General features: G+C 47.9%; 1 protein-coding gene across 1 annotated transcript in view; it reads right to left on the bottom strand.

Moving 5' to 3' along the window:
• Positions 1-26963, bottom strand: part of GNL3L (G protein nucleolar 3 like) — a 46477-nt gene that overhangs the window by 3015 nt on the left and 16499 nt on the right. The window contains exons 6-14 of the mRNA XM_086940183.1: positions 26780-26915; positions 26160-26263; positions 25536-25680; positions 25202-25289; positions 22716-22893; positions 22151-22293; positions 20154-20290; positions 19827-19972; positions 18804-18981 (exon numbers count right to left, since the gene is read on the bottom strand). Of these exons, the coding sequence (XP_086796309.1) occupies positions 18804-18981; positions 19827-19972; positions 20154-20290; positions 22151-22293; positions 22716-22893; positions 25202-25289; positions 25536-25680; positions 26160-26263; positions 26780-26915 (1255 nt within the window). The remainder of the gene's footprint in view (positions 1-18803; positions 18982-19826; positions 19973-20153; positions 20291-22150; positions 22294-22715; positions 22894-25201; positions 25290-25535; positions 25681-26159; positions 26264-26779; positions 26916-26963) is intronic.

Genomic DNA, 26963 nt, shown 5'->3' with positions numbered 1-26963 from the left:
AATTAAGGGCAGCTAACTTCAGTAGATTTCAGTTTTAGAGGGACATAGCCTAGGTATCAAAAGTCTGAGTATGTCTTAAGGGACAACCATGCCCTTGCACTGTAGGGTTAATGTTTGTGATGTCTGCCCCTTCCGATGATTACTCGATCAGAATCTCTGCAGAAGTAGTACAGTCTAAGCGAGAACTTTGGGGTGTTTTGTGCAAGGTTTCTTTCTCGTCAACCTTTTCACTATTTGTCCCCATCAATATTTCCTACCATTTCCAGGAGTGTGTAACTGGAAGGTTACTAATGGCTTTGTGCGGATTCGGCCCCGCTTTTGAATCTTTCACCTGGTGGAGTGGGAAGACAGCAGCTGAACAAGGTATCACGATGAACTTAAAAATCTCAAGTAGAGAAGGAGTTTTCTGAGCTTTATGAGAAATAGTGCTTCTTCTAGTTTCTCATTCGACCCGATGGTCACCGTCAGGAGCCTCAGACCTGTACTAAATACTCTTGTGTTTAAATGTTCAGATGCAACTTACGTGGAGTGCAGACGAGCTTCTTTCCAGTCTTTGAGACACAGGAGGCAAGTCTTGCATGAGCGGCCTATACCAGAGTGTCCTCGTGGTCACTACCATTCTCTTGGGTGGGAATCTGTAATCGGCTGGACCGGGATAGGGAGGAGGCGAGTCCTGGTAGGTTTCAAACTAGGTTTTATTGAGTGATATAAGCGGTCTGTACAAGTAGGGCGGGTAGTAGGGCGCCGCGGAGATCTGCTCCTTTCTCGTCGGCTCTTCCCGATTACTCCTTCTTCCCGCCTCAGATTGATCCCTCTTCGTCCGCTTCTGCCGGTCTCCGTCGTCCCAGCCTCCACCGAAGGAGAGAAGCAAGACAGAGGAAAGTATCAGGACAGGGTTTGTACTTTAAGACAGAACAGGGTAGGGGGTGAGGAATCACACGGTGCACCTATTTCCCCAACGTGACTGTGAGTGAAGTGCACAGGGCCTTATTCTACGGGACCGGGGCTCCCACGGTGTCTATTCCACACCCACCCCGCAACCTTGTTACGCACCTCTGTGAGCCACGCCCCTCCGGGGGAGTGGCTGGGCGAAGCGTGGGGTCTTTGGCCTCCTGGCTCTGCTGCTCCTGACTGTCTCCTTAGGAACCACCGATGTCTTGTTCCGTCCGTGGCCGGCTCCCTCGTTCTTGGCACCGCTGTAGCGGATATCTCGGATCTGGTCTCAGCTCCCGCCTCAGTAGCTCCTCCCGCTGATGTAACACGTCCAGGACCCGGCGCTGCAGCCGTCCGTGGCTCGTCTTCTCCCGGCCCTCCGATGTCCTCACGATACCTCGCCTTCTCTTCTCTCTCGTCTCTCAAGTCTCCAATGCTCCACGCCTCACCGCCTCTCTCATCCACTCTGACCGCTCCTCCGGTGTATAGACACACCTGGTCCACGGGTAGGGAGTCTTTTATGTCCGGTCTAGGCTCCTCCTTCTCCTTCAGCGTACTTGTCCAGTTAAAGGGACCATGTTCCCATTCATCCTCGTCGTTGCTGTATGTTTCCTCTACTCTGTGCCATGTAGGTTTGTTCTCTGCCTGGGGAGATAAGAGGGGGGGGTCACACGTTATAAGTTCGCTCCCTCCAACCGGGGTCACGGGCCCCGTCTCCATGCTACACACCTCCCCCCCTGGACTCTTCCGTTCGGGAAGGGGATTACGTGACAGGTAGTCAGCCCCAGTGTTGTCGACCCCTTTTTTGTGGCACACTCGAAAGGCAAAAGGCTGCAAAGACAAGAACCATCGCAGCACCCGCGGATTGTTGGTCCTGTTCCGGGCCATCCACTGGAGGGGGGCATGGTCTGTGTACAGGGTGAAGGTACGACCCTCAAGGTAATAAGCCAGTTTCTCTACGGCCCATCTTATAGCCAAGCATTCCTTTTCCACCGTAGGGTATTTGAGCTCCCGAGGAAACAGTTTACGGCTGACATATACTACCGGATGGTCCACTCCGTCCAACCCCGGTTGTGACAGCACCGCCCCAATGCCGTAGTCGGATGCGTCTGTATGCAGGGCAAAAGGGCGATCGAAATCTGGGGACGTCAGTATAGGTGCAGACGTGATCCTTCTTTTCAGGGTGTCAAAGGCTCTCAACATGTCCCCCGAGGGGGACGTTAGCACCGTTTGTTTGACCGTAGATTTCAGGGTATCCGTTAGGGGGGCAGCCAGCTGTGCGAACTGCGGAATGAAGCGCCGGTAGTAGCCGATCAGGCCAAGGAACGCGCGCATCTCCTTCTTGGTTCGAGGAAAGGGTGTTTCCGATATAGCTCGTACCTTCTCGATCTGGGGTTCGATTATCCCGTGTCCCAGAACGTAGCCGAGATATTTCACCTTTTGGAAGGCCAGCCGCGTCTTCTTGGCGTTGATCGTCAGCCCTGCTTGTTGCAGCGTTGTGAACACTTGATCCAGATGAGTCATGTGGGATGTCCAATCCGGACTGAACACCACTATGTCGTCTAGATAGGCCGACGTATACTCCTTGTGTGGTTTCAGCACGTTATTCATAAGTCTTTGGAAAGTTGCTGGGGCCCCGTGCAGCCCGAAAGGCAGTACTGTGAACTCATAATGACCTGATTCAGTTGAAAAGGCCGTTTTGTGTCGATCCTCCTCCTTTAGGGGCACCTGCCAGTACCCTTTTGTCAGGTCTATGGTACTGATGTACCGGGCCTCCCCTAGTTTTTCGATTAATTCGTCGATCCGGGGTATGGGGTAGGCATCAAAGGTAGAGATGTCGTTGAGCGCTCGAAAATCCATACAGAACCGGCGGGTGCCATCCGGTTTGGGGATCATCACGATAGGGCTGGACCACTGACTGTTAGAGGGCCGGATCACCTTCAACTTCAACATGTCCTCCACTTCTTTTTGAATGCCTTTTCTTCGTGCTTCCGGAATGCGATACGGTTTGATTTTTACCACCTTGCCCGGAGTGGTCCGGATCTGATGTTCCGTCAGGGAGGTTCTTCCCGGTTGATCCGAGAATATCGGAGCATGTCTCCCTAGAGTCGTCTGGAGATCCTTCCTCTCGTGGTCCAGTAGGTCTTCGTTAATCACTAAGCTCCCGATGGTGTTGGTGTCCTCTCTGTGAGAAGATTCGGTGTTCAGTACTCCAGCAGGTGGCGGTCCTAACCACTTTTTGAGTAAGTTTATATGGTACACCTGGGTCTTCCGTGGAGATAACCGAAGTTTGTAGCTGGTATTACCTATTGTCGAAACGACCTGATAGGGTCCTCCCCATTCTGCTTTGAATTTCTGGGTAGATGAGGGGAGCAATACTAGGGCCCAGTCTCCTGTTTGTAGTCGCCTCCATCTCTTCCCCTTATCGTACACCGATTTTTGTCTTCTCTGGCTTCTCTCTAGGTTTGTGTAGGCCAGGTCTCTCATCTTTCCCAACTTGGACCTCAGGTTTCGAGCATATTCCAGAGTGTGCAGGGTATCTTCAGGGTGTTCCTGCTCCCAGGCCTCCTTAGTCATGTCTAAGAGAGACCGGGGCTGTCTCCCATAAAGGAGTTCAAAGGAGGAAAATCCAGTGCTGCTCTGTTTCTGCCCTCGGATCACATACAGGGCTAAAGGTAGTACTTGGTCCCAGTCCTTACCGTTTACTTCAAGCATTTTCCTCAATGTAGTCTTCAGTGTCCTGTTGTATCTCTCCACAAGACCGTCTGTCTGTGGATGATAAACAGCGGTTCTTATTTGGTGTATATTTAATAGTTGACATACCTCCTTCATCAGTTTAGACACAAAGGGGGTCCCCTGATCGGTAAGTATCTCTTTGGGGAATCCCACCCTGGAAAACAGCTCCAACATTTTATCGGCCACCTGTCTTGTCGTCGTGGATGATAAAGCGAAGGCCTCGGGGAATCGGGTGGCATAGTCCACCATCACAAGCACGTACTGATGACCTTTCCGGGTTGTTGGAAGGGGTCCAATCAAGTCCATGCCTACCCTTTCGAAGGGGACTCCTATGATGGGTAGGGGTTGGAGGGGCACCGCGGACGGCCTGGTCATGTTCTTTTTTTGACAGGTTTCGCAGGTTTGACAGTATTCCATGGTATCCTTGTATATCCCTGGCCAGTAGAAATGGCGTAGGATGTTCTGCGTTGTTTTCTCCGCCCCGGTGTGGCCCGCCACTAAGTGCGCGTGTGAATAGAACAAGACCTGCTCCCGGAAGGCCACGGGGACTAGCAGTTGTTCTGGATCGTCCTTAGCCCCCTGTCGGTACAGTAGGTCGTTTTTGATGAAGAATCTGGGATAGAGCACCGGGGTTTGTCCTTGGGTCCTTTGAGCGTTATCCCAGGCGTTATGTAAAGACGCATCGTTAGCCTGGGAAAACCGGAAACTTCGGTCTAGTATCCAGGGCTCCTGTGACACCAACGCAGGTTTTACGGGGTGTGTGGGAGTCCTCCTTCCTCGAGGTTGCAGGCTTCTGTTAAACATTTCCAGGAATGCGGGGTTGTCGGTCCCTATAATTAGGTCCTCCGGTAGGGTGGGCAACACTCCTACTTTTACCGACTGGGGTCTACCCACGACGGGACATATTGGAAGGAGGGCTACTGGATAGGGCCTAACATCGCCGTGGACACACCGGATGTATACCTGATCCTGGGGTATTATTTGAGTCGGTTTCACATGCAAGGATTGCACCACGGACTGGCGGCATCCCGAATCCAACAACGCTTGTATGAGGGTACCATTCACCTTAACACTCACCCTGAATGCTGGCCCCATTTCCGCCGAGTATAACACTGTTCGGGGCAGGTATCCCACTTCCATGGGCTCTTCACCTGTCTTCCTCCTCGGACACATCCTAGCAATGTGGCCCCATGTACCGCACTCAAAGCACAGGGGTCCGCTGGGTACCGGAGGCTCCGGTCTCCATGGCTTGGAACGTACGGGTTCAGGGGCTCGCATGGGTTTCTTGTCTGTTTTCATCGGTATTTTAGGTTTCTCCCCATCCCATGAGGGAAGAGACCTGGGTTGAGCCCTTGTGAAGGTGGTGGCCATTTCCACTGCTTGTGCCGTGGTTAGATTATGATGTTGTTTCAACCACCTTTGTGTGGCGAAGGGTAGGGCCTCCAAGAATTGTTCCAAGTAGACTCGGTCCATGATTTCCTCCTTCGTGCACACTGAAGGGGTTAACCATTTGTCGGCCGCCATCTTCAGCCGGACAAATAGTGTTTTTGGAGTTTCCCCCGGAACACCCCTCTCCTTCCTGAACCTGATTCGGTAAGCCTCTGTATCAAGCCCCAAATGATCCAGGATTATGAGCTTAATGTCTTTGTAGGCAGTATCACCCTTAGGGTTGGCGACCTGGTAGGCCGCCTGGGCTTCCCCCACCAGTAAGGGGGCCAGAAAGAAAGGCCATTTGGCTACGGGCCAGCCACAGGCCCGGGCGACTCTCTCAAAGTTGAGTAGAAACGAGTCCGGGTCTTCTCCCGGAATGTATTTCTGGAGTGACACCCCGCCTATGTTGTGGGGCACCGATCCCGTAGAGGAGGACACCGTTGGTATTACTGGATCCAGGGCATGCGCCGTCACTGCAGCCTTCATGATCTCCCTGTCGGCGTCCGCCGACTGGATTTGCTTTTCGACCACCCATTCCAGCCGCTCTTGGCCCTTAGCGAGTCTTTGCAGGATTTCTTCCATCTCGGTTACACAGATGGTCGGATTGCCCGCATTCTCCACCACTGTAATCGGCTGGACCGGGATAGGGAGGAGGCGAGTCCTGGTAGGTTTCAAACTAGGTTTTATTGAGTGATATAAGCGGTCTGTACAAGTAGGGCGGGTAGTAGGGCGCCGCGGAGATCTGCTCCTTTCTCGTCGGCTCTTCCCGATTACTCCTTCTTCCCGCCTCAGATTGATCCCTCTTCGTCCGCTTCTGCCGGTCTCCGTCGTCCCAGCCTCCACCGAAGGAGAGAAGCAAGACAGAGGAAAGTATCAGGACAGGGTTTGTACTTTAAGACAGAACAGGGTAGGGGGTGAGGAATCACACGGTGCACCTATTTCCCCAACGTGACTGTGAGTGAAGTGCACAGGGCCTTATTCTACGGGACCGGGGCTCCCACGGTGTCTATTCCACACCCACCCCGCAACCTTGTTACGCACCTCTGTGAGCCACGCCCCTCCGGGGGAGTGGCTGGGCGAAGCGTGGGGTCTTTGGCCTCCTGGCTCTGCTGCTCCTGACTGTCTCCTTAGGAACCACCGATGTCTTGTTCCGTCCGTGGCCGGCTCCCTCGTTCTTGGCACCGCTGTAGCGGATATCTCGGATCTGGTCTCAGCTCCCGCCTCAGTAGCTCCTCCCGCTGATGTAACACGTCCAGGACCCGGCGCTGCAGCCGTCCGTGGCTCGTCTTCTCCCGGCCCTCCGATGTCCTCACGATACCTCGCCTTCTCTTCTCTCTCGTCTCTCAAGTCTCCAATGCTCCACGCCTCACCGCCTCTCTCATCCACTCTGACCGCTCCTCCGGTGTATAGACACACCTGGTCCACGGGTAGGGAGTCTTTTATGTCCGGTCTAGGCTCCTCCTTCTCCTTCAGCGTACTTGTCCAGTTAAAGGGACCATGTTCCCATTCATCCTCGTCGTTGCTGTATGTTTCCTCTACTCTGTGCCATGTAGGTTTGTTCTCTGCCTGGGGAGATAAGAGGGGGGGGTCACACGTTATAAGTTCGCTCCCTCCAACCGGGGTCACGGGCCCCGTCTCCATGCTACAGAATCTTTAATGTATTCATCTCTTTAGGAACAATGCCCGTCAGGCTGGGAACCTCTTAAATACGTTTTTAAGAACGCTCGTACTATAGTCGCCTGTACACCTCGTTTTGGGCTTCTTTTCTGCCAGCCAATGATGTGACTATCTTCTGCTCTGCCACGGAGGCTGCCTATAGTCTCATTTGAGATCTGCTGAATAGTTGCATGTCTGGGAGAAGGAAGCATCACAAGTGCCTCTGCGAAAGACATCGCTGTTGGACAACTGTATTTGCAGGTTCGCACGTTGAAAGTTCTTCTGGATAATCCTGTGGATTTTATTTTTTCAGTAGACATGACCTTCATGGAAAGCCGGTGGTGCTATCCCCGTTAACTGCAAGACATGAGAGCTGAGCTATGTTGTTAGGGAGAACCCAAAGAGCACAGACTTCTGGCCCCTCCATGGTCTGGAATTTTTATCTGCACCCCTTTCGGGGTGGGTTGGGATGGAAGAGTCCTCTACATGGTAAGAGATGTGCACCCCCCGCCCTGAGTGCCCAACTGTACTTGTATCTCTATCCCGAATGCTGATTTTTGTTCTCATGGGCAAACACAGATCATGCGTGTGTGCCATTACATAGGCCCGTCTAACAGATTGCAGTCTTGTTGGATCAAGAGGGGCGCCCAAAGCACTACACACAGGGCCAGATGTAGGTAGCCAAATACTGGTCGGTGATTGGGTCAGAATTTACCGATTCGGTAAATTTACCACTTCGGTATTTTACAGAATCGGTAAATATACAGATTCTGTAAATCCATATGTAGGTGGCACAGTTTGCCCTTAGGGCATGTATGTGTGCCACATGGCACACAAGCCTGCATTTGGGGTGCTACAGGGTGTCAAAGTGACACCCCGTTCCCCCTGCCAGGATTCGGTATTTACCAATTCGGTAAATACCGAATCTGTATTTCACTTTGATTCCTATGGGCTTCAAGGCCCATAGGAATCAATGGGAAATACAGATTCGGTATTTACAGAATCTGTAAATACCGACTCTTACAGAATCGGTAATTTTTTACCTACATCTGCCTCCTTCCAATTTACCGACTCTTAAATACCGATTCGGTATGAGTCGGTATTTAAGAGTCGGTAAGTCGGAATGTAGTGTGTAACAATCCCTCCTCCTCCACTATATTGATAACAAGAAAATTAATTTTCTTTTTGCTGAATTCCAAGGTAAACTGTATATCCTTAGAACGTAGGTTTAACCATTCATGGAAATCCATCAAAGTTTTTTCATCGCCTTGTCCTGATGATTTGGGAAGGCAAATTCAGCAAAAAGAAAATTAATTTTCTTGATATCAATATAGTGGAGGAGGAGGGATTGTTACACACTACCCTCTATAGAAAATCGAGTGAGAGGAATACTCTACTTCGATACAATAGCCATCATCCGCGCAATCTCAGGGACAATTTACCGTATGGTCAATTCCTGAGATTGCGTCGGAATTGCACCCATAAGGAGGATTTTTTTAATGAATCCATGTCACTTATGGAGCGCCTGTTGGAGAGAGGCTATCCACAACGACTGTTGAAAAAGGCAAGAAAAAAGGCCTGGTTTTGCCACAGAGAATTCCTGTTGGAACCAAAAACTAAAGTCAGTAACAGTGATGATAGGATAACATGTGTCACCACATTTAATACAAAGAGCACTGAAATCAAGAAGATAATAAATACCCATTGGCACCTGGTGGCGGACGATATAGGGATCATGTCCCCACCGATGTTTGCCTTTAAGAAGGGAAGAAGTGTGAGGGACTATGTAGTCCAATCATTGTTACCCAAAATACCCAGGGAGGCCCAGTCCACATTATGGAACACACCACCTGTATTGGGCCACCATAAATGTGGATCGTGCAAAGCATGTCAACTAACACAGGAATTACAATCATGCACTCACAACAACTACACGCATGTAATGAAACAACATACTAACTGCAATTCAACTGGAGTGATATATGTGATTGCATGCCCCTGTGACTTTTGGTATATAGGTCAAACGGTCCAGAAAGTCAAAACCAGAATCCTCCAGCACTGCAGCAGGATCCGCTGTAGAGTCCAAGGGGCCCCACTGGTTGAACACTTTACGAATTTTGATCACACACCTGAAAGTCTGAAATGGTGGATATTAGAGAAGGTTACTGTCAATGTGAGAGGAGGCAATTTTTCAAACTGTTTAAATGTGCGTGAGTGTAAGTGGATGCACACTTTTGATACTGTGAATAAGGGCCTCAATGAATATGAGGAAATAACAAGACAGATGGCAACGCTCTATAATGGTTGAAGCCTCTGCGCTAATGTTGTGACTTACCTAGCAGGCATCAGTAATCAAGGGCTGTACCCGTGAATCTTTCTATTGTGTATTGCGCATGCTGTAAATGTTTTGCAACATATGCACTATGATTTTATTATAACTGTTCATATATGTCACTTTTTGAATATTTGCAATGTTTGTTTGTGTTTTAATTGATGTATATGAGTCACATGGTTTCCTTTCATCAAAATAGCCATATGCTTCAATGAAGACAACCCGTCTTTCATATAAATACAGACGTACTGAATTAAGGTGCAATTCCAGGATTAACTCACGTTTTATTATTTTTAATTTTGGAGACATTTACGTAAGAAAAAGAAGCCTCGACAGGCTATGCCTAATCCTTCCAGGGCGTAATACCGCTTCTTTATAATCATCCCGACAATGGCCGATCTCTTAGCAACCAGTGGGACGCCACAACGTAGGCGCGTTGGTTACTTAGTTACGAGCACAAGCACGCCGCGTTGGATTCAGCTTCCGCATTCCATAACGCGGATCGGTGAGGGAAGCTGTGCACCACTCAGCGGAGCAAGAGTGAGACGTAAGAAACAATATTCTTCGCCCTCATAAGAAAAAACGGGGTATGTAATACGGAGCATCCGTATGTTTTAATGGAGGATCCGAAGTTATAATTGCTTTGAGTCTCGCTGGCACCGCCCTAATGAAGACGTATTTTGTCTCATTTCTTCTACAGCACTGTGTGTCTGTTTTGCTGGAGAATTAACTAAACCAGCGAATTAACGCCTCGACATTCAGTGTCAGTTTGGCTTGGAAAACGTTTTTTTGAATAACAGCAGTGTACACACGTACTGGGTAAGTGATCACTGCGAGAACATTGTGAGAACATTTTTTAAGGAATTCATGTATAGAGTATAGACCTCCCAGACGAGTACTTGGATATATATACAAATAAGTTTGATTCTCATGTATTGACTGAGATATTGATTTATCAGACAATTGGCAATTACTATATGGTTTTTGCCTTATCTCTCACTTTTATGGAGCCATTACAATTACTAAATGGACTTTGTCTAATCTCTCACTGTTGTGGAGTTATTACAAAGAGAGAACAGCGTTGTAGCATTAATGGCTACCTCCTTTCTTCTTTTTTGTTCTTGCAGTATAACTTTGGATTTTAACATTGTGGGTGCGGATCAATCGACGCACCTTGTCTTGACAAGGCACCACTGAAGGGTGAGTGCTTTTTCACACAGGCCATTAGTTGACCCCTTTTTGATAAGGTATAGTGATACTTAGCCCCGCTATTTATTTATCATTACAGGTGCCCAATGAATTCTAATTGACGTGCACTCTGAGAGACATTCCCCTTTCCCACTCCGTCCTGATGAAGACCCGTTGTTGAGGACTTGAACAACCCACTTTATGGTTGGGTCGAAACGTCGACGACATTCCCCCTTGGGAGCCTGTACCTACTAATCCCTGTCCATTGCCCCCCCCCCCTCTCTCTTCCTGGCCACCCCATTGCCAACGGTGCAATTGAAGGACCAAGGAATTGTATATAGCATTTAGCGAGTAAAAAAGAAGTATTTTTTACAAGCATTACCTAGGACAGGCTCATTATTTCTTTGTATATAAATCATCTACACTATTTTCTGATCTTCTTGATCATTCACTTGAGCACTTACTTTATCTTTCTCTGTGCACGTCTCCTCTTTTTATAAAATTGTAATTTGCGTTATGATGTGTGTAAATATATGTACATAGTTAGATTGATTTTCAAACATTGTTATATGGTATATTAAATTAATCGTCCCAAGAGGACCTTCTTGGTTTCATGGTTTCTTTGGCACTTACTGTAATTAAATTTCTTTGAGGCTGTGGGCTAATATCCTCTATGCTATTGAGACAACAGATTCAGTCTGGGTTTTGAGTCATTAAAATTGACCGAATACTATGATTATTCTTATTAGTAAAATTATGTCTAGGACCATTTGGTGGCTATAAATGACATCACTGAAACTGGCGCAGTTTGTGAACAAGGTGCAAGAAACTGCTATGTCCAGGGTAAAATAACTGCTCCTATTATAGAATCCCTGCTCTCAGAAACAATCTCTCGGAGCGTGTTACAAATCACAAGTCTTCCCTAAATATAATCTATGATCTTTGGTTCGATGTTTCGACCGTACAGTTGTTTACAGGGAGTCATCAGGACAAACCATCTTGCTACTGAATTCACCGACAAGAGAAAACAGTCAGAGGCCCGTTTAGTCATTGCATGGCCATATGGAGTACTCGCCACCTATTGGACTTGATGTGAACCCCAGGTATACACTCATGAGTCCAAAATAGTATACTACTCTGCAAGAAAAGGGTATGGTGTATTGAGCTGAAATGGAAGGGGTAATCTCAAAAGAAATGCATATCCTATTTCAATATACATGCAGCAGCAGGGTACCCGTCCTGTGCACCGCTATCATCATATGTGCCAGCATACGGCACCTGAAGTATTGTTTTTGTTAATTCCTGTGAGGCAACCATGTTTTTCCCTCGAACACATGCCTGGTGAGATTACATGATGCAGATAGGAATACCCCACTTACTGTAACCAATGTTTAAACAATTACTAGATTGTGCCTAACATTACCAATTCAGTGTGTGTGCAAATCACGTGTGTTGCCATGAATATTGTCTTTGTCTAACTCATACGAGGTACCCATATGCTTTTCTTCATCATACACCTGCGTGAGACCACACCATGCAGATAGCCACACCCAGATTGATGTACCAATGGTCAAACAATTACCTGATTGCGCTTGACAATCCAGTGTGTGCGTAAGTCATTCCTACCAAGATCCACTTAATACTTCGGTCACTGTACTCCAACAAAGCAAACATACCTATGGTGTCAATACCCTATAATTGCAAAGAAATCATTTAAGTACCTTCACAGTACACCAAGATGTCTCCTCAACTCAGCAGTGGACTCCAACAACACTTGCTTTTTGCGAGGCCTGGATGCACTTCCAGTGCCTGCGGCTCATTGAACGCAGATGAGCGGGGCGCTCCCTCTAAAATAACTGAGTGTCCACGAACACTAGACCGTTAGCACACATGTCCAGCCGCCATCTTGGAATAAGTCCAGGGGATCAATCAGTGCCACTTCCCCTAAACCACTTAAAAATATATGTACCACGACACAAGGTCAACTATAATGTGCCCCTTCACACGTATGATCTCTGGGACTCATGTCATTTTGGCTATTCTGAAAGAATATGGCTTATTTAATGTATACACGGTCACTATAATCATGACGTCAAGGCCTGCCGAGATGTCTGCATGGCTCTACTTTCCTGCAGCATTAGCGACCGCTGTATACCAGATATAAAACATATATTGGTCATGTCACGTTAGAAAAGACAGTCCTCAGAGCAGTACATGTGTCAGCGTGAGGTATATTGGCCCCTAGCACATGTTGGGAATGAGTGTGATTGGTGGTAAACATAACAGGGGTGCTATGTATCAAGGTGTGCCACAGTCCCGCCTTTTGAATGCCGGGCATCAAAAATGACTTAAATGAATCAGTCTATTTACCATGCGACACAGAGTGCTACTACTGAAGACATACAAGGCCGGATGTGGGTGAATTCATACATAAGTTCGAAACCAGCTTCACATTCTCATGTTTTGACTGGTCTAACGACCTTGCAAATATCGATCAACAAACCCGCTATGCAGGATGCAGTGAATCCATTCAATGCGGCCACACAACAAAGGTCATGGATGTCATTTAGTCCATAAGCTGGACTCTGTAGCAAATCAATCCATTTCCTTCTGGTTCTGTTAGATCGCTATATCTCCACCTCGGCTTTCCAGTTGCGCCATCTTTATCACTTGCCACCGTATCTCGTCAGGAGTGTGGTTCAACTCTAACTAGTGTTCGATCAACGGTGGCCTTTCCACTTTATATTTCACCTGGCTTCTCTGTTGACAAATCCTCTGCTTGATTATTTGGGTCTGGCCAACCCATGTATGCCAGATTACAAGGACACTACATGACCTAAATGTTATGTTCTGTTATTAACCCTTTCGATGCTCAAGACGAGCTCAGCTCGTCATGATGCACAGTTGAGCTGTGCTGATGACGAGCATGAACAATGGGAGTGATAAAATATCAGCACAGGAGGGGGAAAACGCCTAGCAGCCAAGGTGTTAAGTCTTTTGTATCGCCCTCTGTTACTACAAAGTATCCTGGCGCGGTGAGTTTTAGAAAAAGAGAGTGTCAGAACATAGCATAACCAACCCAACTAGAGAGGGGCATTAAACAGATGGGTTTTTAACCCCTTCTTAAAAACAGAGATGGTCGGAGAGGCTCTAAGGTACAGAGGAAGTGCATTCCAGGCTCTGGCGGCTTGAACTGCAATGGACTGGCCTCCCAGTCTGGCATATTTATATCTAGGCAGGGCCATTTGACATTGGTTGGCAGAGCGCAGTGCATGGTTTCTTGTGTTACAATTACAAAATGATCTAAGTTTGTACTCGTTCGACCCTTTCGCAAACACTTTCTTGTTACATGTGAACTGACAAAATTAGTAATTATTGCATCTGTAAAGTCTCAATACCACTGGAAGGTTCCATAGTGACCAGAGTGTGTTGCAGAGGGGGTCCCTATATGCTGTCAAAACCTTCTCCCTAGTGTTTTTTTTCTGTTCAAAGGCAAACAGAGGAGGCTGGTTACTTGTTTACTCTACCAGTTGCCCATGCCCTTTGACGAGTTTTTGTATATTGATACTCATGGGCTTAAATGTGCTGACCATAACTATCCAATCTCTGCTCTCATCTCTGGGAGTCAAAAGTGACTTCCTGGGACCAGAGCTTCTATAATAAGTTTTGTTTTGCCTTCTGCATGGTCACTTCCTGCACCTTGTTCACACACTGTACCTGCAGCACTACTGTCACCATTGATAACACGTTGTTATTATGCACCAACTTGATGATATTAAGTGGAAATACCAGCCACTTTTTATAACAAAAAAAAGTCTTGTATCCGGTATTCATTGCATTGCGTGAATTGATTGCATTTTATCAGGATACAGTTGATACGTACATATCGGTCTCCGCATAAGAGTCCCATGGAACCACTATTTCCGTAATGCATAGACCCGGGTCTTGGGGGCATACAGGGTTTGCCTTGGTTTTGAGTTATAGGCTCTATAAATGTCATCAGCATCTCATCAGTGCTTAATGTACGTTTGGGGGGAATCCCGATTCAGGCATCAATGAGATGTACAGACTAAATCAGGATTACAAGTGGCGTCGTCACAAACTTGAACCATGGGTGACCCCCTCCCACCGGCACAATTTGCCACGTTAAAGCAAGGTTCTAGGTGTGTTGATGTTTTGGGAATGAATGAACAATCTACAGAAATTTGAACATAAATACCGATTTCTGAAGTAATTCTTTACTGATGGCAAATCTTTAATTGTAAGGTAATACCACCTTCGCAATCATCGCACCCCAAATTACTGGTAATTCACGGTACTGTATTACTACATGATTTTTCCTAAGGACCCATGTAATCTTCTGCACATGTTTCTGACACAAGCACTCCAAACTCAGGCAATAAGTAGCAGGGCAAAATTATTTTGCATTGATAAAGCTGCTAGCCTCCTACAGTGACTAATCTTGTATTGCCCATATACAAACTACACACAGCCTCTAAGGAACCCTTTTCACATGAACCTTCATTTGGTCTCACAAATATATTGCTAACTGGTCTCTTCCAGGTTGTGTGAAGCACCTCCCAAGAGTAAAAGCAGCCACACTAAACTATTATCTCTAATGTTACTCACATGTAGCAGTAGCTCTACAACATGGCTGCTGTAGGAAGCTGGGTGTTTGCAGTAACCCCCCCACTTTTTGCCAGACTACTGATGCACTTTGACTTGATGTGCCCTGGGTCCCTGCCAATCAGGTTCCCAGGGCCTGTGTTCTTTCCAAAAACTATACCTTTGTACCTCCAATTGGTACCTCTCTGGACACGTCAGTCCCTTGTAAAAGGTACCAGAGATGCCCAGGGCACTGTGATCAGGGAAGGCCTCTAAGAGCTGCAGCACTTATTGTGCCACCCTTAGAGGCCTTGTACCTTTACACACACACTGCTTTTGCAGGCTGCGTGTCTCGGTGCAGAACAAAGTGAAGAGTCGACATGTCACATCCCTGTGTGCCATGCCTACAACCCACTGCCCTGGCATAGATCAGTCACCCCTCTAACTAAGTGCAGCATACCAGTGGTGAGGGTACAGGAGCATGTGCCCGGTACCCCTACAGTGTCTAAGTCAATTCTTAGACATGGTAAGTGCAGTGCTTCCATTAAGAGTATATGGTGCTGGGAGGTCGTCATTACGAACTCCACAGCACCATGATGGCTGCACTGAAGACTTAGACGTTTGGTATCACACTTCTCAGCACATTAAACCCACACTGATGCCAGTGTGGGATTTAATGAACAATGCACTCAGAAGGCATCTTAGAGATGCCCCCAAAAACACGACCAGCCTCTGGTGGGTCCCTGACTGGTACTCTCCAGCCTGCCACCAAGAGACCTGTTTCTGAACCCCGGTGTGGAAGCCTTGGCTCCCTGAGCCCAGAAACAAAGCCTTTCATTCACAGAGGTGCTCAAACCTCCCCCAGGCCAGGAAGAGCCATCTGTGGCAGGGGCAAAAAGAACAATTGATTGACCCTGTGCCCAATGGGAACAGTCCCGCCCGAACTGCCAGGCCAGGTCCTCCCTGGGCTGGAAACAAGCATCCTAGGACCGGTTTCGGACTTTCAGCCCTCATCAGCTAGGATAGCTTGACTCCAGTGGCATGGAGAGCACGGGACCCACGACAGGGCATACCCGTCCCACTCGGGGCGACAAATGCAAAAAGAACAATTGATGGACAGAATACAGAACCATGTCATACATTCACTACAGTACAGAGATCTAGGCCTAAATCCATCGTTTTTTGCTCACCATGCCATTCCAGTTTGGACTCAGCAATATGCAAATCAGTCTTGACCCTGCGCCCAAACTTGACCCAATGCCTGGCCTGTCCAGCCTGAACTGCCAGGCCAGGTCATTCCTGGACTGATAACAATCATCCTAGGGTCAAGACTGATTTGCATATGGCTGGGTCCAAACTGGGGTGGTGTGGTGAGCAAAAGAATGAGGATGGATTAAACCTGGATTCTTGAGACTGGGGGCGAATGTTTGCATTGTCCAGCATTCAGTCCATCAACTGTTTCTTTTCCATCTGTGGCAGAGGAGCTTCAAAGGCCTGGCAGCCTTTGTAATGTGAACCCCAGCCTCTCCTGCTATCAGGACCAGGCCCCCTTCCTGTCCCCCTTCTTTTTCGGCAGGAAGAAAGGCGGGAAAAATTAGCCTGCCCAGAAGGTGTGCCCACCTCTGCCAACCCCACCCCTCAGGTGGGGGAGGCAAAGTGAAGCCCACTCTTCAGTGCCCGCCATCTTGCAGGATTAGGGATTGTGCTTACTACTCCCCGTGGGGTGAGCACACCAAGGGTGTAGTCACCCTAAGGTCAATAGCCCATTGGCTACTGACCTTGAGATCCCTAAAACACCCCCTAAATACAGTATTTAGGGGGCAACCCTGAACCAAGAAGACAGATTCCTGCAACCAAAGAAGAAGAAGGACGAAAGAAGATGCCCAGTGGAGAAGAACTGACTTGGCCCCTGCCCTACCGGCACATCTGCAGTTTCCAAAGAATCCTGCGCCAAAAGTCAACCTGCCTGCAGCCAGCGACCTTGAAGACCCCTGGGAGGACTAAGTGCCTTCAATAAAGACCGGGTCTCCTGTGAACAGCAGGTCTGTTCAAAAGAAACTCCAAAGACAGACTTTGAGGCTGCTGAGGACGAAGAAACCCGATGCCTGGAGCCACTACTGCACCCGTCGCCCACGGCCCGAGTCTAAGTGACCCACTGGTGCCAGCAAGGCCCCTCAGCGCTCCAGAGTCCGAGTCCACCATTGGTTGACCCCTCCAGGAATCTCTGACGTAGCCTGCAGCATCTGCGCGGAGACTCCCCCCAACCGCGAGTGGCCCGGTAAGGTGAAATCCGACCTCAAAAGGCACCCCTGCATTCAGCCGTCATGTGCCCTGGAGAAGAGGACCAGAGGTGGACCTACGCCCACGAGCCCTCCAACTTACCTGCCCTGCTGTTGGTTCCTCCAGGAAGACTTCCTGGACCGAGCCTGCAGCCAAAATCCCAAACTAGCAACTCCCATTGAAAACAACTGGGCACCCGCCAAACAGCACCCGGCCACCCTAGTGCCGCTGTGGGTGTACTTTGGATGCTAACTTTAACCACCATTTGCTCTGAGCTCAGGTCCAGGAGCTTTGTTCCCTCAACCTTGTGGTCTGCTTATTAGCAGCCACCAACCGGAGGCCCCCAATCCCTCATTGGAAAGCAACCAGCCTTTAAAAGTACCATTTACACTTACCTGTGCCAGGCTTGCTTAGTTCTAGGAAATACATAGAACTAAATAATATTTTTATACAAACAAAATTAGTTTGAGTTCAGTCTTTGAGTGTGTGACATCATTTTTTGCCTGAGTGTGTACTACAAATGCTTAACACTACCCTCTGATACTGGCTTACTGCTCGACCACGCTACCACAAAGGTGCCATCTACTATTACCTCTACCCACCTTTGGGGATCCACAGACTCTGTGCACACTATACCTTACTTTGGTATTGTATATACAGAGCCAGCTTCCTGCAGCTACCATGCCAGATTCAGAAGTACACACCTCTTGCCACTCCACACATCAGATACATTGACTACACAGGTCTGTAAATCAAACTGCAGTGTCCGCCTGGGGCAAACCATTCGGAGAGACCTCAAAATGTAAATGGACAGTGCCTTATTTTCATCCGAGGACAAACGAATGGGCTCTTCTTTAAAGCAATTCATTTTTTCTTTTAAGAAAGTACTTTCTATTAAAAAAGCCAGGTCATTGTAAAAGTGTTCTAGGGTCAAGCAAGATAGTGCTGGAAATATTCAGTGCCCATGAGCCCGGGCAGGGGTAGAGGGAACCCCCACTAAAGAACTCTTCTAGTCAACTACAGTGCCCTAACTGCCCTATCAGCTGCCAGCACACTGACCCTACCATGGTGCCAAAACAGGCTCTGAAGCCTGTTGTCTGGTTCCTTCCCCACAGATATCTCAGTCCGAGGCCACTGGACCACAAGAGACATAGCATGTGTATTTGAGACAATCCTCGGCGTCACAGAGCACTAAGCACAGTTCTGAATCCTTGCTGTAAACCCACACCCCGCACAAGCACGTTTGTGGTTCAAGAAGATCCTAATGCATCCAATGTCCAACACCTGACAAACCCGCTCACGGAAAGGCTTTTAAAATATACTACTACTAGAAAGCGGGAGAAATTGGCACCCAATTTTGACTTAAATGAAACATGGCCCTAGAACCAGCTGTTGATGTTGTTTCACTGTCAGTTACGCAAATACACAGAATATTCTATAAAGAGGAAAAGGGGCACCACGTTATGCCTACACACTGTGCCAATGAGTCGAGGTTCTACCAGTGCGATTCTGCGACCAAAGTAGTTTAGGATCCATAATGTAGAATCAAGGACTCTCATGTCTTGCAACCATCTGTACCAAGACTCCTTCCAACCACTGGAATCAAGATCTAGGTTCCCCGGACCCTGCAATGACGACTCACCTGCGCGTTTCTGCATCTTCTTTCGTTTCTTGCCTGCTGCCCGCAGCCCCTGGCCTTGCTGGAGGGGGTCCATTGCCCAGATCTCTTGCAGATTTGGGGCTCGAGGAACGACTCGTTCACTGTCCGCCTGAGGCTTGCTCTTCTGACTGTCTTTGATCTCCACCGTCATGGTGCCAAACTAGAAGCCGGCAGGGGATAGGACAAGAATGAAATAAACATTTCCTTATCACATGCAGGAATACAAAAACAGACAACAGTCCACCAAGTTCAATCCATGAGAACCACAAACACCCACCCACCCCAAACAGGTGTATCTGCAAACAAGTTACCACCCCCCCTGGCTGGTGTCTGTGCAACTCAGAAGTGACCTCGCCCCAAACTCCTATCTGTAAAAACGAGTAGCTCTGACTTCCCAATGTTAATTCTATTCTGTTCAAACATGGTGCATGAGCAAACTCTTCAAATCTGGAGCAGGCTTCCAAAGCATCATTGGAAAAACATAAACAAATGTATATTAACCATTAAAAAATGGGATAAGCCACCAGAAAACCCACTCTGCCCAGGCAGGGGGAAGCACGAGGAAACATGGCGTGTTGGACCCTGTGGGGTTGGGGACACAACACTCTTCTGCTGTGCCATCAAAGGAATGCAGGAAGGGACAGTCTCCAACAGAGCATCTTTGCAAACTTCGGTCACCTGCTGTTTCCATCCCTGGAGCACTCATGAGCTGCCAGATTGTGGCAGGCTGTGCCCTCACGGACTGTAAAAGTGGGCCTGATGCCCGAATCATCCTCACTGTGGAAGGCGTCCCGAATTATGTGCAGGCATCGGTCTACCTCTGCATGCCTGGAGATGGAGCCTCATAAGCGGATTCTCGTGTGGACCCCCGTTACAAGGAAGGGCCTGGGCTGACCAGTGTGGATTATGAGGAACGCTACCCCACAGGGACACATATGTAATGATGAGGTCTGGCTTACTCAAACCTTAGGAGTACAGGAGCTGGAAGGTAGGAAACGATCTCACCTCCATGTCTCGAGCGTCGTCCATGACTTCCTCTGCCTCATCGCTGAGCTCTGGGCCCTCCTCTTCCTCCAGGTCGATGTCCTCCACGCCTCCACTAGTCAGACCAGAAGCCTCCATTCCTATCCCCAGGGGCACAGAAGCCATTTCTAAAATGGAAGAGAATGTGCAAGAAGAAGAGAAGCTCCCGGTTACAACTCCTCTCCGACTGTACAAATGTGGTAATCACTGAAATATTGCAGGTTTTCACAGTGAGAATGAATGGTGCACGCCCGCACAGTAGTGCAAGTGGCTTCACTAATCACGAATCAGCTTGCATTGGCTACTCACGTGAGAGTGCGTCCAGGTTCCCCTTCTCCAGCTCCTCGAAGTCGAAGGCCTTCCCCATTTCCGTCACTATCTCAGCGCTGATGTGCGTGGGCAACGTGTGCGTCTCTGGGGGGTGCGTGAAATAGCAGATCTTCCCGCTGGAAGGGTGAGAGAATGACAACGATTAGCAGTGTAGAATGACGTATGATCACCCACAGCACTGCTTACAGCAACACGTGCACACATACATTCACCACAAAACCATATCCAAGTCCTAGTTTAGCGATCTGGAACCAGAGTGTGCTTTGCAGCCCTGGCGAACGGTGCAGGGAGGGCGCACCTCTGACATCAGCTGACAGAATATTTCAAAGGAGGAGAGAACCGATTCCAAGTTTTACAATCTTTCGTCCACTCAAAACAAGATCCAAAATAAATGTGTGAAAGGAAAATGTGGATATGACGCAAACCCTTCTAGTCTATAGTCATGCAGGACAAAGGGACTTATGCAAGACCCATAGAGGGTGAACGTAAGATGAGTCGGGCAAGAAGTCGATGGCTAATGACAAGAAAGTGGGGACGTGAACAAACATTTGTAACATAATATAACGTGTATTTTTAAAGCATTGTCACCCACCAGGGTATCTTGGCGCCGAATAACAGATGTTTATTGTTACCCAACGCAATGGTACTCATTTTATCAACCTCAGATGGATGAAAAGCTGGGTGGCTCAGCCAGGATTCGAACCTGTGACCGTGAGATCAAACACAGGCCCCTGCAGTGGACGCATTGAACCACTGAGCCACCAGACCCGGCTGTGTTTAATGAGCTGGTCTGCAGAATGTAGGGAGGGTTTTAGGGGAGTGGATTAAGTCTGAGGCCAGAAAATCCAAACAGCAGCATAAATACGAAAGAACTTGTGGTGCTGCATGACATTCGGAAAAGTTGGTGGTGAAATCACCTTTTTCTGTGTGTCAGCAATCTTAGGGTGGACCCACGGGGGCTGTGAACACATCTTAAGGGACTGGACTCGAGTAACCAATATAAGGGGAACATTCAGAGCCAGGAAAGATGCAAGGACTGGGCAGATATGGCATGAGAAGAGGAAGAAGAAGCTTGGCCTTTGATTGGTTGAACACTGGATTCAAAATGGTGGCTGGGCACATAGTTTGATACAGCTGCTTATCACATGCCAATGGACGCAGAAGGCACCACCAGCAGATGCTCCCCATGGAAGTACCACTCCCTGGACACCCCTCAGCAGAGAGGAAATGCCAAGATCCTTCCAGGTCAGGACAGATGCCCAACGGATATCCTGCAAGGAACAGGACCGAAGCCTGCACCACAGGGGGCGATCACCAGCCTGCCTGCAGGTGTCTTGGTGCACCTGGGTACTGTTCCATAACCCATTCACCACCGTTCCAAAGTTGGGCTCAGAAGCCCGACCGAGTTCAAGCAATCTCCAGATAGTGACAGCACAGATGCACAGCTCTCCAGAGACCAGCAGGTAGAGCTCCTGCGCGAGTGCATCAGTACATCCCACCGCAGGGACTGCGGGAGATTGGCGCAGCTTATCCAGAGACCCCACGCTCGGCCCTGCATTGTACACTTTGATTGTATGAGTAATATTACATGTGTATGCTTATTTTTGGACATTTCATGTATGTACACTTTTTATGGGACTAACACCCCAAAATAAACATTATGAAGAGGGTAATCGCTGAACTTAAATACTGCCCTTTCCTGGGTTTTGAAGTAGGCTCTCTTGGTATTGAACACTTAAGCTTCACTTGATCGGGCCCCTAGATTTTATAATGTCTTGAATTTTTCTTGTCCCGCCACTCTATCATTTGCAGCACTTGCTCTGCAGAGGAGTGAGCAGACAGCCGGAGCGTACCCCGATACGCACAAGTGTACTTTAAAGGGATCCCTATAACTACTGCGGCGCTCGCTCTGCTGGTTGTCGTCATAGGCTGCTGTAGCTCTGTAAGTGACTTCACCACGGCTCCTGTTCCCTTACTTGGTCCAGTCGGTAAGGACGATCTTAGCTGCCTTCTCGTGGTCAGGAACACCGCCCTTGCGCAGCTTCCCTTGCCTCTTGGACAGCAGCGCCAGGAACTCCATGGTGTTCTTGAAGTCGGGTATGTTGTAGTGCTGCATGATCTGCGAAGTCAAAGCAGAACAGTGGTTAATTTGTGCCAGGGCCCTTCTCCGAAGCCCACTGCAGCTTGCACCACCCATACCCTGCCAATGACAGTACCAAGCTAACACCTATCCATTGAACTCCTACAAGTGTGACAATTCAGATTATTTCAGGCGCACAAATCTATAATATTGGGTATGAGAGACTGGTATGATTACATTTCGGTGTATATTGGCTTAATAAACCTAGTTGCTGTGCTCATCTCAAAATTAAAAAGACAGCGCCACCATGTGGTGGACTATCACTAGAGCCGGTGTCAACAAGTTAGTGCCGGTGCCAAGCACTGGCAACCACCAGCACAAATTATGCACTGAAGCGTATGCTTTAGCAGGCACGACTTCCTCTCAATAAAAGAATCACTTGGTCGCTGGGAAATCCATACCTGCTCTTTGTTGCAGCGCCTCAGAATGGCCTCCACCGGCCCCACCGGGTCCACGAGCTGCTCGATCTTCACGCAGTTGCGCAGGATCATGGCCGCGTCTGAGGTGGAGGTGGCCATCACAATACCAGGGCAGTCCAGGAGTTTGATGTGCTTGTCCAAGTGCACCTGCTGGAGACATCTGGAGGAAACATGCACAAGAAATATAAGTATGGGTGTAATATACACAGCACCTATTTTGACTGAAAAGCTTGAACAATTGGTTTTAAAATGACTTGGACCCCAGAAAGGACTTGAATAGTCTTCTTCCCACCTTGTAAGCAGCTGTTTCTAGACAGTTAGATCATTCTGGTGTTAGTTCTCCCATCGTTGCCATGTGTGAGAGCTTTTACTCCTTACAACAGGCCTTTGTTACTTGTGGTGGCAAGCCCCTGACCAGGGCTATGAGCCAGATCTGTTTATTAGGGAATGTTATGAGAAAGTCAGCGGGCCTGACTTCTTGTGAAGAAATGTTAAAGTCAATAGGTATGAAGGTTGGATTGTTGTTACTCTAGTCCACTCTGCAGAGAGTTATTTTGTTACATGCAATCTCCCTAGGTTTTAGTGTTGTTACCCCCTGTGGGATATATCTGCTCTCTGATAATCCTTGAAGGCCTTCCTTAGCAGAACTAGTATTTTGCTTCGCCAATTGTAATGTTGATTACATTTCTAATTTTGTGATTGTAGGTCCGACGCTTGACTTCTTAGCTCAATACAGTAGATGTCAGTTAGTCATGAGGACGAGTCAAAGATAAAAGGTAAAGACCTGATTGGACCAGTGTTAACTTATGACAAAGCCATTTGTCGGAACGGTTTATTATGAAACATTATTACAAGGGCAGCAGGATTGGCTTATTTATCATGGAAAGCACGTGTTCAGGCATTTAACCGCGGATTATTATTGTGCTGCGTTACAAGCCGTGGACAGGCATCTTATTCCTGTAGTAGGCAATGGTTTTGGTGCTCTGCATCTCCTGTGACAAACCCTGGGGCTCGAATATTTTCATTGGGATAATCCTGGTTAGACCCTTTTGAGAGGAGTTAGATATTGTTTTGACAACTGCAATTATTTACATATGTGTAATTTTATAACTATGCAGGACGGTTGCTCGTATACGTGCACTTCAATGGTCTTGTGTTGGTTACAGAGTCAAGACAATGGTAGAGGCTACTGGAGTGATTGGTTCATTGGGAGAAGATAGGCAAGATTTGATCTGTTCATTTTTACAAGTTATGAGGCAGCCCATAGGCCTGACTTACTTACTGTGACGAGCATGTATGAAAGGCAACGGGGTTTGAACGATGGATTGTTGCTACATTGAGCTCAAAGACCGTATGCAGGAATTTGTTAAATGGAACCTCGCTGATTACTTTAGTAGGCAAGGGTTTTGTTGTAGGTGACCCACTTGAACAAACTTGAGGCCCTCTTAGGAGGTATTTTGTAGGTTTTGACAGGTATATACCTTTATTACTTTATGCCTGGTAGTTGCAGTGTGGGAAAGCTTGGGCTCAGTACAGCAGGTGTGAGCTGGGTACGATGGCGAGCCAATGGTAAAGCCTCGATTCAGTGGGAGAAGGTATGCCAGACGCCATAGTGCTGATATATTTTAATAAAGATTATAAGAAAGACAAATAAAAGGCAAACAGCCTCATTTATTTATTATCAAACACATATGTTAAAGCCAATAAGACAGTGTAAGAGAGGGTATATAGGAGACAGAGAAGATATGTTCAACTGACCTACGAAAGGGGACAATTCGAGATTTGAGTGAGTAATATTTTCATAGATAACCTCAAGATGGAGAGACGAGTTGCGAGTGATATTTAAAACTCAGGGTGTAAACAGAGGCGAAGTGGGGTACAGGGGACATTTTGATATCTTAGGGGTATAAACCGTTTCAAAGACGGTATGAGAAGTACTATTATGTCATTGGAATAAATACAATAAAAGAGGGAGGTAGGAAACTTGGCAGAAATATGGGGTACAAACACAGAAAAGAGAGACACTGAAATATGTAGTGTATAAATATAAAGTAGAAATAAAGCATTTTAGGCTATAGATGGAATAACAGATGTTAACACCTGCCACAAGCTGGGAGGTCGCAGAACAGGGATTAGTGAACTCTCCCCATGGGGGAGGAAGAGCAGGATGAGAGACACATAAGGAAGTTTTTATAGAAAAGGTGGTAAAGTCATGGGGGCAGGTTCAGCTGGGGTGGAGGAAAACCAATAACTGCAAAGACCATGTATGTAAGTATGTATGTATGTATGCATGTATGTATGTATTTGGTATTTGTTAGGCGCATATATCACCGGTAGGTCAGACAGCGCAGAGAAGTTGTACAGAGAAGCAGTGATTGTAGGCCTAGGCACACAACCCTGCTAAACGAAAGGATACCCTTGCGGTGATTTTGCACTTTTCACACAACATATTTGTGCACACCACTTACTTCGTGACGCCGGGTGTTGCTCCCACGTTGCAGGCTCGGGCACGCTTCAAGCTGTTAATCAAACTGCTTTTTCCCACATTGGGAAACCCTGCAAGAATGTCACAACCAAGAAATCAGTTAACGTCTGCCTGTCACGCAAAAAAAGAGAATTTGTTTTGAACGACAGATGCAGTATTATTAACTGCAGAGAGTTTCAAGTGTGAGACAAGTGCACACAGATTCCCTTCTAGCATGTCTGCTTTATAAGCCAGAAACAGCGCCTCCTAGAGATGTTGGCTAGCCAGCGGCCTGAAGCCTGCCCATGTCCCTGCTTCACAATGCCCCACTGCCTCACCTACGACCCCTACGGTGATAGCCGTCTTGATATCCTGGTTCCGGCAGTAGTTCCCCAGAAGCTTCATCAGGCAATCAGCCCCAATGCAGGCTCCAGAGCTCAGCAGGTCGGTGGATGCTTGGCTCACCGGCACCCGGCTTTGTTGCTAAAGAAAAGAAATCAAAGGTTTGTATTGAGTTTCACAAATCTGAAAAAAAACTGTGTACTGGTGATCAGGGCAAGGGAAGTGCCCTCTACAAAAGAAAGGCAGATCAGAAGGGTGCCCCACACTGAGAGATTCTGATGGGTGAAGAACGAAAGAAAAGCCACAGACTTCAAATCTATTCACAAAACCCTACAGCTGGTGCTCACACAAAAATGCAGTGGATTTTACTTTCCACGCTCCTGGTTTGTAAACTTCAAGTGCCTAATCGAGGAAGGAAAGTAGTTTCCAAGTTGCACGCTAATAACGTTACCGGAACAGAGATGGGTTAGACCGAGGCTTGCCTGGTGTCCCACGGAGTGGAGTGAGGGCGTGGATCATCGCTTGTTCTGGAGTACAGATTTTCGATGCTAGAACCGGTCCTGATACCGGTGCTAAGGCACAGTGAGGGCAAAGGAGCACGTTCTACAACATAGACTCACCAGGTTCTTATTCTGCTGCTGCGTTGAGGCCTTGAAGGCCACAGTGGGGAACTCGTTGCGTAGATACTTGAGCCACTTCTCCACAATCTCTTTGGAAACCAGATCTGGAGGGAGAATGAAAAGGAACGGAGTCAGAACTTTGTTAGTCTAAATACCGAATGGCTACAGACGGAACTCTGAAGGAGCCGGCTTTACAAGTCATTTGAAAAGGAGGGCGTTCTTCACCAATGTGGAATCTTATCAGACCTCTGTAGCCGGGGTTGGCGGCAACGCCCATAGCTCAGGAGTCCCTCTTTGGGTCGATTGTGAGTGGAAATGCAACAAGCACAGGGCCCTGCTATGGGGTTCTGATACTGTGGGTCAGAGGACAGCCCATTCTTGCAGTACCTTTCTTTTATACCTTAAAAGAGAGAGGCTGTTGGTGCAGTGCCCGAGGTATCAAATATTCCTTTAACATCATAACCTAAAGGCGGCCCCATTCGGCCGATGACAGTGAAATGGGGCAGTGTAGCTGCAGGCTTGTGCCAACAACAGGGAGGAACAGCAGTGGGAACATTAGAGGCTGCTTGTCCATTTGCAGGTGGCGTAAAAAGCTGAGGCCATTCGCAGCCCCTACTCACCAATCTTATTCAACACCAGGACAAGCTTCTTGTTGGTTCCGGCTTGCACCACTGCCTGCTCCACCTGAGGACAGCGGCAGCCCTGCGGGTCCCGGGCATCCAGGACTTGTAGAATCACATCCGCTGCCTCCACCACCTGCAGGAAGAAGAGCAGCCGCTCAGACTGAGTGTGCACAAGTGTCAC

The sequence above is a fragment of the Lissotriton vulgaris genome, chromosome 10 (assembly GCF_964263255.1).
Source record: "Lissotriton vulgaris chromosome 10, aLisVul1.2, whole genome shotgun sequence".
Taxonomy (NCBI): Eukaryota; Metazoa; Chordata; class Amphibia; order Caudata; family Salamandridae; genus Lissotriton; species Lissotriton vulgaris.
Note: the sequence above shows the minus strand (reverse complement) of the source record. Positions and strands in the feature narration are given on the sequence as shown.